The sequence below is a fragment of the Rhinatrema bivittatum genome, chromosome 10 (assembly GCF_901001135.1).
Source record: "Rhinatrema bivittatum chromosome 10, aRhiBiv1.1, whole genome shotgun sequence".
In the NCBI taxonomy this organism is placed as follows: domain Eukaryota; kingdom Metazoa; phylum Chordata; class Amphibia; order Gymnophiona; family Rhinatrematidae; genus Rhinatrema; species Rhinatrema bivittatum.
In genome coordinates this window covers 108,204,648-108,218,331 of record NC_042624.1, presented here as the reverse complement: position 1 = coordinate 108,218,331, position 13,684 = coordinate 108,204,648, and the positions used below count along the sequence as shown (strand labels likewise).

The following is a 13,684-nucleotide window of genomic DNA, read 5'->3' as shown; positions in this document are numbered from 1 at the left end:
GATTTAGTCAGGTCTTTGAAGCAGTGATGCTAGCAGTGGGCAGGTCACCCCTTGTCTCCTGGCACCCCAGGTGACCGCCCAGTTTACCCTTCCCAAAAGCCAGCCTTGGTATCACCCTTTGTGATGATATCACTGACCAACGGGGGCTGACTTCTTAGTATTTGAGATACTTTGTAATAGAGAATTTCCAACACATAATTTTATGGTTTGGATTTTTCACGTTTTCTCCCATCGTCTCCTTCCCAGGATCAAGTGATGTTAAACTCTGGCAGAGGAGCAGGAAAGGAAGGGCTTCTGGAAGATCACCCCCCCCCCCCCCCCCGTGCATTCTTTGTGCTATGGGGTAGTATGCGCCTCCTTATTGACAGAAGCAGCGGCTGTCAGCGGATTTGACAGCCAACACTCAATTTTACTGGAGTCGGTTCTCGAACCCGCTGACAGCCACGGGTTCAGAAATGGATGCCGGCTAAATTGAGCATCCATCTTCCGGGTCGCGAGCAGACTTAAAACTTTTTTTTTTTTACTTTTGGGGCCTCCGACTTAATATCGCTATATTAAGTCTGTACACTTTCCCAGTGCCGGCTGCAAATAACACCTGCCTTTGGGCAGGCGTTAATTTCTGAAAGTAAAATGTGCGGTTTGGCTGCACATTTTACTTATTGAATCGCACAGGAATGACTAATAGGCCCATCAACATGCATTTGCATGTTGCAGGCGCTATTAGTTTCGGGGGGGGGGGGGGGTTGACAGCACATTTTTTCGATGTGCTATTACCCCTTACTGTAGGGGTAAAAATAGCGCGTCAAACGCATGGCCAAACAATGCACTCCGCCGGAGCGCACCTTACTGTATCAGCCTGCATAATGGGGGAAGTGAGCCTGCCTTCAGCACTGGTATGCAAAGTGAGCTCCGCCCTCCTCCCTGCCTGAATTCTTCAGTTCCATCGCCTCCTCTGTACTGTCCAGTCCACTCCCTTATCACACAGTACAGCCAAGCTCAGCGTTCGCTCGGTGCTACCGCACGTCTCCCTTATGCACTTCCTACACTTCCCAGTATTTTACTAATCCCTTAGTGATCTGTTCTGAACCAGGCGAGAGACATCCCCTCTAGAAACAGTGCAAGCCATTTAAACACTGCCTCATTGTGTGCTGTTGTACGTTGTGTGAAATGCACACGTGCAGGCGAGAGGAATGCAGCCTGCTGGCAAAACGCACCTGGGCTGAGCAGCAGGCGCAAGCTGCATTTATTCCCACGCTTCTTTTGTCTGAACTAGTTTGGAGGATTTGGATGCTGCTCAGCCCAGTTTTGTTTTTTTTTCCTTCTCACACCTTAATGATGTATGCTAAGAGCCTGGTTTATTAAGCTCCCCCCATGGACACAGAATGGGAGAAACCCCTTAGGAAATCCCACCCTGAATGATGGACTGAGGCAAGGCCTGTTGCTTTGCAGATGTGAATCGGCTTTTTAACTGGTAGTGACTGCAGCGCAGTAGTAGGCGCATGGGATGAAGGGAATGAAGCTGCATATCAGCGCAGGCTCGTTAAAAGCTCCAGGACTAAGGGGCTGATTGTACTAAAGGTTTTCATTCATTTTGTCTGTGGGAACCCAAAAGGCTCACTTTTGGCTGAGATTGATATAGTCTCCTCCTTTTTTTTTTTTTTTTTCTTTTTTTTTTTTTTTTTTTTTTAGAAAGTCCCAGCTCTCCTGTTTTCCTTTAGGGTATGAATTATTCAGAAATGAATAGAAAACAAAACTTGGTATATAATGCCTCCGTATCAATCCATGCTACGAACTTAGATTGTGAGCACTCTGCAGCCAGGGAAATACTTCAGCACCTGAATCTAATTTGCTTTGAAGTGGCCGAAAGGCAGAATATAAATAAATAAAAGGGTGCAACCCTACCTCGAGTATTCTGGCCAATTCTGCTGCCCCCACCTCTAAAAGACACAGCAGAATCGGAAAAGGTACAGAGCAGGGCAACAGTGCATAAGGGGCTGGATCGGCTCCCTAACGAAAAAAGGCTGAGCAGATTAGGACTTCAGCCGCAGAAGACCAGAGGTCAGATAAGTGGCTTATAAAATCATGAGTGGTGTGGAACAGTTATTTATACTATCAAATAGCTTTAGAGTGTGACGCCCTAGTTAAAGTACTAACAGGTGATAGATTTAAAACAAATCTAAAAATATTTTGGCAGTCAGCATCCAATTAAGGTGTGGCAATTGGTGCTGGAAGAGGTGGTTAAGAGTGGGTGGTATGAGATGAAATTAAACGTAACCTATTGCTGGTTAATTTCCTTTCATTTAGTCCTGCCAGAACCGTCCAGCACCCATTTGGCTGGAGGCATCTGGCAGGGAGGATAAGGAATGGAGTTTTGGAAAGGTCAGGACCTTTGCTTCCTCAGGTACAAACTTAGGGTCTTCTTTACTAAGGCTATGAGGAAAAATGTTTAGTAAACAAGGCCCTTAGATTATGAGCCCCCTCGGGATTTGGAAATACCCACACTCCCTGAATGTGACTCACCTTGAGCTACCATGGAAAAGAGGTGAGTTATAGCTGCTGGAGGCCTGGTACACTCTTTTTTTAGTTTTTCTGTCTCTGAAGTCGGGGCAAGTAATATGAAACAAGACTCTCGGACTGGGATTAGCTGGCTACTTCCAGGCCCCTTGGACTGGCCACAGTTGGAGACAGGATGCTGGGCTTGATGACTGGGCCTACAGGATGTCCACTTAATCCTGAACCGTTTTTCAAAAAGAATGGGGCATGTGCGTGAAGATGGCTTGAGCAGTAAGATCCATCACATTAGGACTGTTGCCTTTTAGTGGCACACGTTGAAAGCAGGCATTTTTTTGTATAGAACTTTTAACTAGCGATGGCCCTTTCTGCCAATCTTACATCTCCGCTGAGGCCTGTGTTTGCTAACCTCCCCTCCTTGACAGCAGTTCTACAAGTGAGCGCAGTTGCTGTTCCCTTGTTTCCATTACTTTAGCCAAATACGAGGCCAATGCAGTATCATGGGTTTAGGATGCGCGCCCATCACCCCTGATGCCATGTTGATGAGGCTATTAGCTAGTATCCCCATGTAAAAAAAAATAAATCACTGTACCCCAAGTGCATGTTTTAACCCTCAAATTAACGCCAGCCCTGAAGCTGGAGCTAAGTCTTGAGGCACTCCAACCCCTGTCAATAAAAGCAGAAAATACTGCTTTTCTGAGGTTCCTCCAACTATGGTCATGATACTAAGTATGAGGAACCACAGACAGCAGCAAAATGAAGAAGAAACAAAAAAAAAAAGTCTTGAGGTTGGTCAGGTTAGGAAAAATGGATGCTCAATTTACAAGCGTCCATTTTCCTAACCCGCACCCTCCTAGGCGACGATGCCATGGACGTGCTAAGGAGGCACACTTTATCCATGGCGCATCCTTTTTAGCATGGGGGCTCATTTGCCTATTGCATTGGGCGCCCAAGAGCGGCGAATGTGCACGCGGTAAATGACAGAGGCGCCTCGTTTTTGGACGCACGTGTTTTTACCCGCGCACTTCATGGCATCAGTCTGTGTTGCTATAACCCAACACTAGCTAGACTAAAGCCATCCCTTTGCTCTAATACACGCTGCCAGCCAGAAAAGGTTACGGTCCTCTCATTAAACCTACCACGTTGTTCTCATTTCCTGTAAGTCTAATCACTGGGCGTCCGTTCCGTAATTCTTAATGCTGGAATCCATTCGGTGCAATCGTTAAACTGACTCTCAAAATCCGATCTCGCCTCTGCCCCTCTCACCCTCAGTGCGTGGCTCGCAGGCTGATGGCCAGTGGGTGGCACAGTGGAGAAGCCTTGGATTGTCAGCGGTCACTGAACCACGCGCCCGCAGGGCAGGGGCTGCCGCTAGCTCAGCGCTGCCAGAGCCGGGGGGGGGGGGGGGGCGGCGAACTACATCAGCCCAGAACAGGCCCGCCCCCCTGCAGTGGGGGGGGGGGGGGTCTCAGCTGCGGGGGAGCCGGGCCACCCTCACGCTCTCTGTCTCTCCTGCAGGTGCGGCGAGATGAGCGCCCCGGAGCCCGGCCGCTCGCCCGCGGGCTACCGCAACCCCACCGAGGTGAAGATGAGCCAGATGGTGCTGCCCTGCCACGCCAACTACCGCGGGGAGCTCGGCGTGGGCCAGCTGCTGAAGTGGATCGACACGGCCGCCTGCCTGGCCGGTGAGTGCCGGGAGGGAAGGGGGGGGGGGGGCGACAGGCAGGCGCACGCAGCCCGGCTGGACCCGGAGGAGGGGGGGCGGGAGCTCCGGTGCATATCGGAGGGAGCCCCGAGCTCAGATCCCGCCTGCCCCTGCTGTATCTCTTGTGTTTAGGGCCTGGGGAGGGGGAGGTACGGAGCCCGCGCAGGCTTCCCTGGGCTCCCAACACGGCTGCCACTAGGACCCGTGCGGCCGATGCGGTGGAGGCCGTGCACGTGGTGCGCAGGAATGCTGCGCTGAGCAAGGGCGACCTCTCCGGGTGAGCCTGTCTGATCTCGAGATAACCGGGAGAGGCGGGGCTCGCGCCTCTGTAAGGTCCCTGGCGTGAGAGAGCTCAGCTGGAAGGATACAAAGAGGGGGAGGACAAGCAGCAGGATGCAGAGTCTGTCCCGTGACATGTAGAGAGCTGAATATGTGCACCCTAGAGGAGAGGGGAATGGAGTACGTGATAGAGACATTCAAACACCCCTTTAAGTGGCAGAATTCAGATAGTGTTAGGTATTGTCAAGGACCCTTCTCGTGCCGGATTTAGGGACAGAACTGAACTCGACCTGTGAAGATGCTGTCACCGGGCTTCCTGGCTTTGCAGCCGGTAAATAAAAAAAAGATGCAAAATGCAAACTTTTTCAGAGGAAAGGAGGCTCTCCAGCGAGGGTTGGCAGTCCCCTGGCATGTGTGCCACGTGATGGCATGAGAAGACCTCCCTCACGGCATGCCACGTCCTCTGCAGTTCAGGCACTGCGCACGATTTCAGAATTTGTGGGCTGGCTCTGTGTTTTGAAATGGGGTGCCAGCTTTTAGAGAGTGAGCAGCGCGCCGTGTGGGCACATCCCAGCCTCAAGGACGCAGGACTTTGCTGGGGGGAACCCTACACTGGAAGCAGTAGCTGGCTCATCAAGACCCTCCTAGTGAGATGTTCCCTGGGTTTTATGTTCTGGCATCTTTCTGTGACCACAGGTGCAGAGGATCCCCCAGTAAGGAAGACGTGAGGGGAAAGCCAGAGATCAGTGCATTGCAAAGGGACGTGATTTGTGCAGTAATGTGCCTTGCCGTCCTCATTTGGTGTCCTATTATCAGTTTCTGTGTTTAAACCCTCGGAAAGCAGTGATTTTAAATAAATATTTGACAAAGGTGTTTCGTGTAGATCTAAAGGTTAGCAAACAAGCTGCAGGTGAGACCTGTGCTTCCTGCATCCAGCCGGCGCAGTGCGTGCTGCGTGCAGACCTCTCCTGGACGGCGACTGCACAACACACTGCCACTGGATCGCAAGGCTGGCTCAGAGCTCCCAGCTTTAAATACGTTTCCTTATATTGTTGGGCATTGGGGGGGGGGGGGGGGGGTGTTTGTTTTTTTTCCCCTTCACTTTATCTCCTTGAGGAGTACACCTTTTCTCTCTGTATTTCAAAATGCTGTTTTGTTTTTAATTTTTGTACTGAATCCGTTCGATACAAAGTTACTGGTACAGAATAGCTGAAAGGTATGGTTAGTAAACCATGAGCCCCACAACATTTAAGCAAACAATGTAGCAAAATGTAAAGTAGCAAAGGGACCATAAAGGTTATTCCTGCATTAGTTAAAGTATAAACTTGGTTGGTTTTTTTTTATGCAAACAAAAAAGGGCCAAAGCCCTAGGAGAAAAAGAGAAATTAAAGACACGTTATCTGCTGAGAATGTGTGTGGTTAGGAAAAAGCACGCCATGCGTGCTGGGCACCAGAGGGTTGCTATGAAACGTCGCAAAAGAGAACCAAGACGTCTAATTGAGATCACAGAGCAGTTTACTCCAGAAAGCGCAAATGGACTTATTTTGGAAGAATTTGCTGAGTATTTTTTCCGATCAATTAATGTCAACTTTTTTTTTTTTTTTTTAAATACAAATGATAACCAACAGACAGGTAAATTGCTCATTCCCCCAAGAGTCCCCAGGGAGGCTTAACCTCTGCACTATATAAATCCCAGATGTATTAGTAAGAAGTATGTAAGCCTGAAACTGAAACAGACGATCTTGCTCCAGACTTTGCACAGATCACATTTTTGGGGCTTTGTATAGGGAAGCAGTTTCTTCTATCATGTATTTTGTTTTGTTTTGGGTTGGGTTTTTTTTTCCCCTGAACGATGCCGAGGTGACATCCTCCTGGCACCAGCGATGGGACGAAAACCTTCAGCTTATTAACAAGCTGGGCCCCGTTGCCGACTACTTCTTCCTTTATCTGGCACACGGTGTCTGTGTGGTTCATCGTTTTTGGTGCCGCTGCTTCTCTGGAGCGTCTTTCACTGCAATCCATGTTTTTTGTCAGATAAGTGAGAACTTTTAACCCCCAGCATCAGAGCTGGAACCGAAACCCAGCCTCAGCCACCAGGCCAAGGGGGCTCTGCACCCTTAGCTCCCCCTCTGGCAGCAAAATACATTTAAAGAATCCCTCACTCCCCACCCAAGAAGACACACACGCAACTCGGGGAGCAATGCATCAGGGAATGGCTCTGTTCTTTGTTCTCTCTTTCAGCTGAAAGGCACGCTGGTTGTCCCTGCGTCACTGCCTCCATGGACGATATGTATTTTGAACACACTATCAGGTAACGACCTTTCTGTTCGATTGTTAAATGCCCACCACGAAGACCAGGTGCCTCTTGTAAATGTTAGCTTATTTAACCTGCAAGTGAAGGTTAAGATACCGTAGACTTGTGACGTATCATGTCTACGCAGGCAACAGCTTAGATGCGTAGAGCTTGCATTACTTCGTGCCAGTCTGTATGTAGTTTTTGCACGAAGCCCGGCATCACTCTCCACCCACGCTTCTGAAAGGAAGATTTCCCCATGCTCTCCTGCCCCCATCTTTGTAACCTCTCGACTGAGACACTACTGCAGAGGGGCCCGTGGGAGCGAGCGGGCACCCTGGACACCCGCCCCGTGTCTGCCGTCATACACCACAGCCTTCCACGTGTCTGACCTCGGCACAGAACGAGCTCTCCGGGCTGAAAGTGCGCTAGAAGACTTTTAGTGGAGAAGGATGTAGTTTAAAAAAAAAAAAAAAATCTGGAGAGGAGGGTTGGGTGCGTTTTGGAGACTTGCGGCCCTAAATGGCTGAAAATCCCGTGCAGTCCTTTTCCAACGCGCCCCCATGGCCATTGATCAGTTTTAACTTGAGAGAGTCTCGATATTTGAGAGCATCCACCCCGAGGGTCCCAAAGTCCAGCCCATTGGTCTTGTAGAGCCACCTACAAGATCTGGCTTTATGGAGGTGAAATAGAATGAAAGTGAAATCATTTTAGGATTGTTCCTGCTGGCACTGGAAAAGAGGATAAGGAAGCCCTCGGTAAGCGATTATTCCTTTCACACCAGGTTTTCGGTAGCGCATCCTTTTCCGCAGATTAGAAACCACATGACCCTTGATGATATTTTGAATCGAATGCCGATTTAGGGAGTATTAACTCCTCTCCTGCCATCTTTCAAAACAGTTTATCTGCAGAAATTGGGCTGTGCACGGACGCTTGCTGTCTAATTACCGTCCACTAAATGGGAGGCGCCCAGGCATCAGCTCTTGATTTGGGTATCTTGATGGCGTGATCGGTTTTAGCAGCCCCCCCCTTCGGTTTCATGAATAGAAACTGCTTGTGTGAAATGTTGATTTGTGGCCTGATAGTTTCCTCCTGGGAATTCCCATGAAACAGGACCGGGCCATGAACCTTCGTGTGCAGATACCCGGGCTTTCCCCACCATTTGTCTGCCTCCCAACTCGCTTAGCCCAGTCATTGCAGTGGGGGCCACCGACCTGGGGGCCTGATGGCTGAGACTACTTACCTCACCCAGGACTGACGGGGAAGGGAGCAGGGTAACTGCCTGGTGCCCTGGTCCCACAGGGGGCCACTGAGCCACACCAGGCTGGGCCCCTTAAAATTATTCTTTTTATGTGCTGTAGTTGTCGCGTGTCCAGTGGTTTAAGGTAGCAGAGAGCTCATCTTCAGGTACCAAGAACACGGATTCAGTGTCCGTTCCTCGCCCCCCCCCCCCCCCTCCGCTAGCCGTTTGGACAAACCCTGGCCCTCCCTCATGGGGTTCATGCAGTTTCTAGAGCCTCGTGGTCATCCTTTAAATCGGCAGCATCCCTGGCTCCAAATATCAACTGGCTGCTTACCCTATTGTTTTTTTCTCTCTTTTTGGCTCCTTCCTTTGCCCTTGTGTATTTTATTATATTTTTATGCTTTTGGATTGAAGACGTACAGTTGTGCAATCACTGGGACTCTTTTTTTTTTTTTTTTTTTTTTCCAGCCTCCCCTCGCCCCAAGATAAAAAATTAAGCATTGCTGTTGGTGTTGAAGCCAAGACGAGAGCCCAGCACTGTGGCGCATTCCTGTCACTGGGGCGCTGATATCCTGCTTTCTTCTTCTTCTTTTATTTAGTGTTGGACAAGTTGTGAATATAAAAGCGAAAGTGAACAGAGCCTTTATCTCCAGCATGGAGGTTTGTACGCTGCGTCTGCTCCCTCCTGGGTCAGGTTCCCCTCTTCCCCCCCCCCCCCCCCCCCCCCCCCCCCCCACTGGCACTGGCCCTGGCCCGTTTTGCCTCTTGGTGGGAGGGACCTGTGGGCAGGGCTTGTTCCTACGCCTCACTTACTCTGTCCACGCTGCTGAGGACGTATCCCAGCTATCGGCCACAAGAGCGTGACCCGCATGCAAGATTTCTCCTTATTCCGGGAGAGCCCTCCTCCCCCCATGTACGTCACCATCTTGGGCAGCGGTGCCTGCAGCTCCCCACTTAGTTTTCCTCCAGCACCCACCTGTCCCACACCTAAGCACCAAAGCTCCACGGTGTTCCAAACATCAGGACGGCTGCTGCCCGAACATCTGGCCTCCTGGATCTGCAGCCTGCCGGACAGACCCAGCCACGCGAGGGCCCGTGTTACCGCTTCCATAAGAGTCTGCATTTGTATCCAAAGGGCTTTCTGGCAGAACGAGCGGATATGACCCGTTTGCTGATGGTGATTACTAATGCTGTCCCCCCCCCCCCCCCCCCCCGCTGTCATTTCCAGGTTGGCATACAGGTCAGTTACGAAGACCTGTGCAGCGGGAAACAGTGGAACGTCTCCAATGCCTACGCCACCTTCGTAGCGCAGAGCCAGGGATCTGGAAAGGTGCAGTACGCTTCGATTCTTTATTAAGACAAGCCGTTAAGCCCGTTAAAACGGGCTACATCCCTCTGTCTCTCACCTCCCTCTCCTCTCACTCACTCCCCTCCCCCCTCTCTCTGTCCCACTCCCTCCCCCTCTCCCTCAGTCCCCCTCCCTCCCCCCCTCACTCCTCCCTCTCCTCTCACTCCCTCCCTCCCCCCTCACTCAGTCCCCCACTCCTCCCTCTCCTCTCACTCAGTCCCTCCCTCCCACTCAGTCTCACTCACTCCCTCCCCCCTCTCTCTGTCCCTCTCACTCACACTCAGTCCCACTCACTCTCCCTCAGTCCCACTCCCTCTCTCTCCTCCCCTCTCACTCAGTCCCTCCCTCTCTCTGTCAGTCCCTCCCTCACTGCCGACGCTGCCACTCGACGCCGCCATTTATTTTTCTTTTCTGACGCTGGCTCAGACCGACGTGCTTGCCCGCGCATGCACGGAAGAGCTGCTCTCTACTGCGCATTTGCGGCACGTCGGTCAAGCTTCGTTTATCTAGTAGATGTCATCCTCTGTAAATATAAACTGCCAATGGTCTGCATGAAGTTCATGGGGTTGTGCGGCCGGTGTTTCACCCAGGGGCTCGCCTGGGCCCTTGCTCCCCTTGCCCCACCGCACTGTTTTTGCGGAGTAATTTAAGAAGTGGGTCCCTGGGGGGGGGGGGCCACCTCCAGCACATCTCCCGTGCTTTAGAAGTTCCCGATAGCTCTGTCGCCCTCCTCCGCGTTGAGCCCAGACGGCGCTTGGCGCGTGTTTCCCGATTTATTGCGTCTTGAGAAGCTTCGGTGCGCAGCTCTTGGGGGTTTGTTTTTACCACAGTGGTTTCGATGCTCACCTCATCCGCTGAGGGCGGAACCTGGCATCTGCTTCGTTCCTCCCCCCAAAAAAAACGGAACTTCAGAAATGGTTTTTGGCAACAGCAGCCGCCTTTTTCATTTTCTACAAGTTGTCTGGGACAAACCGAGCGATTCAACATGGATTCGTAGACCCTTTCTTTCCTTTGGGCACTCAGCACTACAAATCCCTGCATGAAGTGGAAGAAAACCAGGACTGACTTGGTCATGACTGAGCCATGTTACCCCTTGTCTCTGGTAGAAAAGGCATCATGAAAAGTGGGACGGTAACACCTACATCAGGGAGCAGATTCTCCCCTTCCTCGACTGATCCTTATACAGGGGAGACAGGGGCTTGTCATCCTAAATTTGTCTCATTTGCATGTCATTAACATCAGCTGTTACCTGTACATACCCAGATTAGTCCAGACTCCTGGGGTTATGCATCCCTGCCAGCAGATGGAGACAGAGAGTTTCACTGACACTGCTTCATAATCCCTGCTGCCACCTGCAGTTCCTCTGAATTGATCTGTACTCAAGCACAAAACGCTTGCAAAACTTATAAAATGTTGAAAAACTTTTCCAACAAGTCTGTATTCCATACCATGAAAATTTTGTATCAAATAATTATAGCTGAGCAGATGACTCTCCACTTCCATTAACTGGGCGGGTTCTGGACTGATCTGCGATACTACAGGAATGAAAATTAGCAGGTAAGAACCAATTTTCCTTTCCCTGTACATACCCGGATCAGTCCAGACTCCTGGGAAGTACCAAAGCTCCCTACTGAGAGTGGGACCTGGAGAATCCTGCTCGCAAGACACTCTCACCAAACGACCGAGACTCCGGATCCCCTACAACAAGACGGTAGTGCCTTGCAAAAGAATGCAGCGACTTCCAAGTCGCCGCTCTACATGTTTCCTGTGGCGAAACCAGCTGGGCCCCCACCCTTGAGGCCGACTGAGACTGTGTAGAGTGAGCCCTCAAACCTTCAGGTACCTGCCGCCCCTTTGAGAATGTCTGACGACCCAATAACCTCCTTGATCCACCTCGCAACGGTAGCCTTGGAAGCCTGGGAACTGTTCTTCAAACCACTCCGTAAAATGAAAAGATGATCAGGTCTCCTAAAATCATTCATTACCTTGAGATATCTCAACAAAGCCCTGCAGACGTCCAACAGCCTAAGCTCCCGCGCATGAGGCACGGAAGCATCCAAGTCCGGAAAAGCTTCCTGTTGGAGGGACGGGGAATGGGCCATGGGGGAGGGCGTGCACGCATGATGGCACGCTCATTCTGTTTCCGACAGAGCAGGAGAGCAGCGAGGGCAGTGACTGGGAGGTTCCGGCTGAGAGAACACGGCTGGAAAGTGTGGAGCTGGTGCTGCCGCCTCATGCCAACCGTCTGATTGACATGAAAGGCCAATACCACCTTGGGAAGAAATGAGGGGACCATCCGCAAGGACACTCCCGAGATCTGAAGGAATGGATCGCAGCAAGATGAAGCCTGCAACTCAGAGATTCTCCTCACCGAACAAATGGCCACTAAAAAGACGACCTTTAAAGTCCAATCCTTAAGCATCGCTCTGCGGGATAGGTTCAAAAGGTGCCGCCACAAACCTCTGAGAACGAGATTAAGATTCCAGGATGGACAAACCCTCCTCATTGGAGGGTGCAAATTCTTAACACCCACCCCCCCTGAAGAAATCTATCCACATCTGGATGAGAAGACAACGGGCAACCTTCAATCTCCTGGGCCACCTTTCAACTTTAAAAAAAAAAATCTGGCCAGCCTCTCCTCGGTATGGAATGCAGAGCTGTCCAGTTCAAGTTCAGCCAAATTAAAATAAATAAGAAAGGAGGGAGAGAGAGAGGCTGAATAAAAAAAAAAACAGCCAGAATTTTAAAAAGGAAAGGCACACTGAGCATCAAAGCACCAGCTGTCCCGAGTCCACAGCCACCTGAGCAGCCTCATGAAGGGGAGGGATCTGGACCACCAGATTTACACCCCACAGACCAACAGAGCGAGCGTACAAAAAGGTTCCCAACCTCCAGCTCATCCACCTCAACCAAACAGGGAAGGCTTCGCTAGGACCCAAACACCCCTGGGAAGAAAGGCTCAGAAAAAAATAAAGAACTCTTCAGACTGCAGAGCTGCAGGTTTATATGCACCAGCCACCATCTGCTGGAGACGGAGAAATACTGAGGAACTGCAGGTGGCAGCAGGGATTAGGAAGCAGTGTCAGGGAAACGTTCTCTGTCTCCATCTGCTGGCGGGGATGAATAAACCCTGGAGTCTGGACTGATCCAGGTATTTACAGGGAACAGCTGATGTTAATGACAGGCAAAGGAGACAGACTTTAAGGTATGCACCTATTTCACCTAAGGATATTACCACAGAAACTTAGCCAGTTACTATACCAGCCCTTCCCCCGCCCTGAGGAATACTTTGAGTTTTTTGTTTAAATGCATCTGCGAAGCAGCTGGCATGCATTGGTTTTCTCTGCACGGATAGGTAATGAGCTGTTTTGCATAGTTTAGCATCTCGTTACCTCATTAACAAGTTTTGTGTAATCCCTCATGTGCGCTAATTTCCACATGTGCATAAATTAGATTGTATGCACTGACCGCGCTGTTGATGCTTGTGTTCGTGGTGCCGCATGCTGGTCCCTCGGCCCCTTGGAGCGTTCCTGGATTCATCTCTTGGACCAGTTTTGAGGTTAAGGTCAGCTGGAAGAGAGCAGGTTGACATGCGGTATTCTGCTCCCCATCCAGGTCAAACTGAAGCCCCTGAATCCGCAGACGGAGGAGGAGCAGACGGAGTACAGCATCGCTGCAGAGCGTCGTCGCATGAGACTGGTTCACACGGATATAATCAAGGCCCTCCTTACCAAAAGCGCCATTCGGGACGGTAATGCGCCCAGATCGCAGTCCCCTAATAACGGGAGAGAGGAGGGAAGGGGGCTTCTCGTGTATTGAATTGCGAGACGCTGTTTCGGCATTGTATAAAATGTAGGCTGCGTGCACAGTAATACGGGGAACAGGCCGGTGCTATCGGGTGGGAAACTGGGATGGATTTTACCATCCGGTTCTTGACTCCTCCGGAGATTACCCAATTCTAGAAGGGGGGGGAGGAGCTGTGCCTAGAAGTTATCCGAATAGCAGCATCGGAAATGGATGCCAAGAGACCTGAAGTCTGTTGTCTTAGACCCAAGAGGACACTGTAGCGCCCGAGGGGGGGTGGGAAACACTGGGCTTGATGGCTCCTTGAATCAAAGCAGATAGAAAAAGAGGGCAGTAACATTTATTGAGATCAGTTTATGCGTGAAGATCCCAAAGGCGGCAAAGACCCAGAAGCGTTTAGCTAATTAAGTATTAAAGTAAAATAAAAAAATCTTTCTAGTCTCTCATGAGCAGTGCGTTTTGTAATTCACTATCATTTTTTCATAATAGCAGCCTATCACC

General features: G+C 50.6%; 1 protein-coding gene across 8 annotated transcripts in view; it reads left to right on the top strand.

Annotated features, from left to right (window-relative positions):
- The window catches only part of ACOT11 (acyl-CoA thioesterase 11), a 50,408-nt gene that overhangs the window by 17,447 nt on the left and 19,277 nt on the right, over positions 1 to 13,684 (top strand). For 6 of the 8 annotated variants that reach the window (XM_029618851.1, XM_029618852.1, XM_029618853.1 and 3 more), the window contains 5 exons: positions 4,030 to 4,196; positions 6,737 to 6,806; positions 8,631 to 8,691; positions 9,260 to 9,361; positions 12,995 to 13,130. In XM_029618851.1, coding sequence (XP_029474711.1) covers positions 4,030 to 4,196; positions 6,737 to 6,806; positions 8,631 to 8,691; positions 9,260 to 9,361; positions 12,995 to 13,130 — 536 coding nt within the window. The remainder of the gene's footprint in view (positions 1 to 4,029; positions 4,197 to 6,736; positions 6,807 to 8,630; positions 8,692 to 9,259; positions 9,362 to 12,994; positions 13,131 to 13,684) is intronic. The other 2 variants (XM_029618850.1, XM_029618856.1) reach the window with 2 other exon arrangements.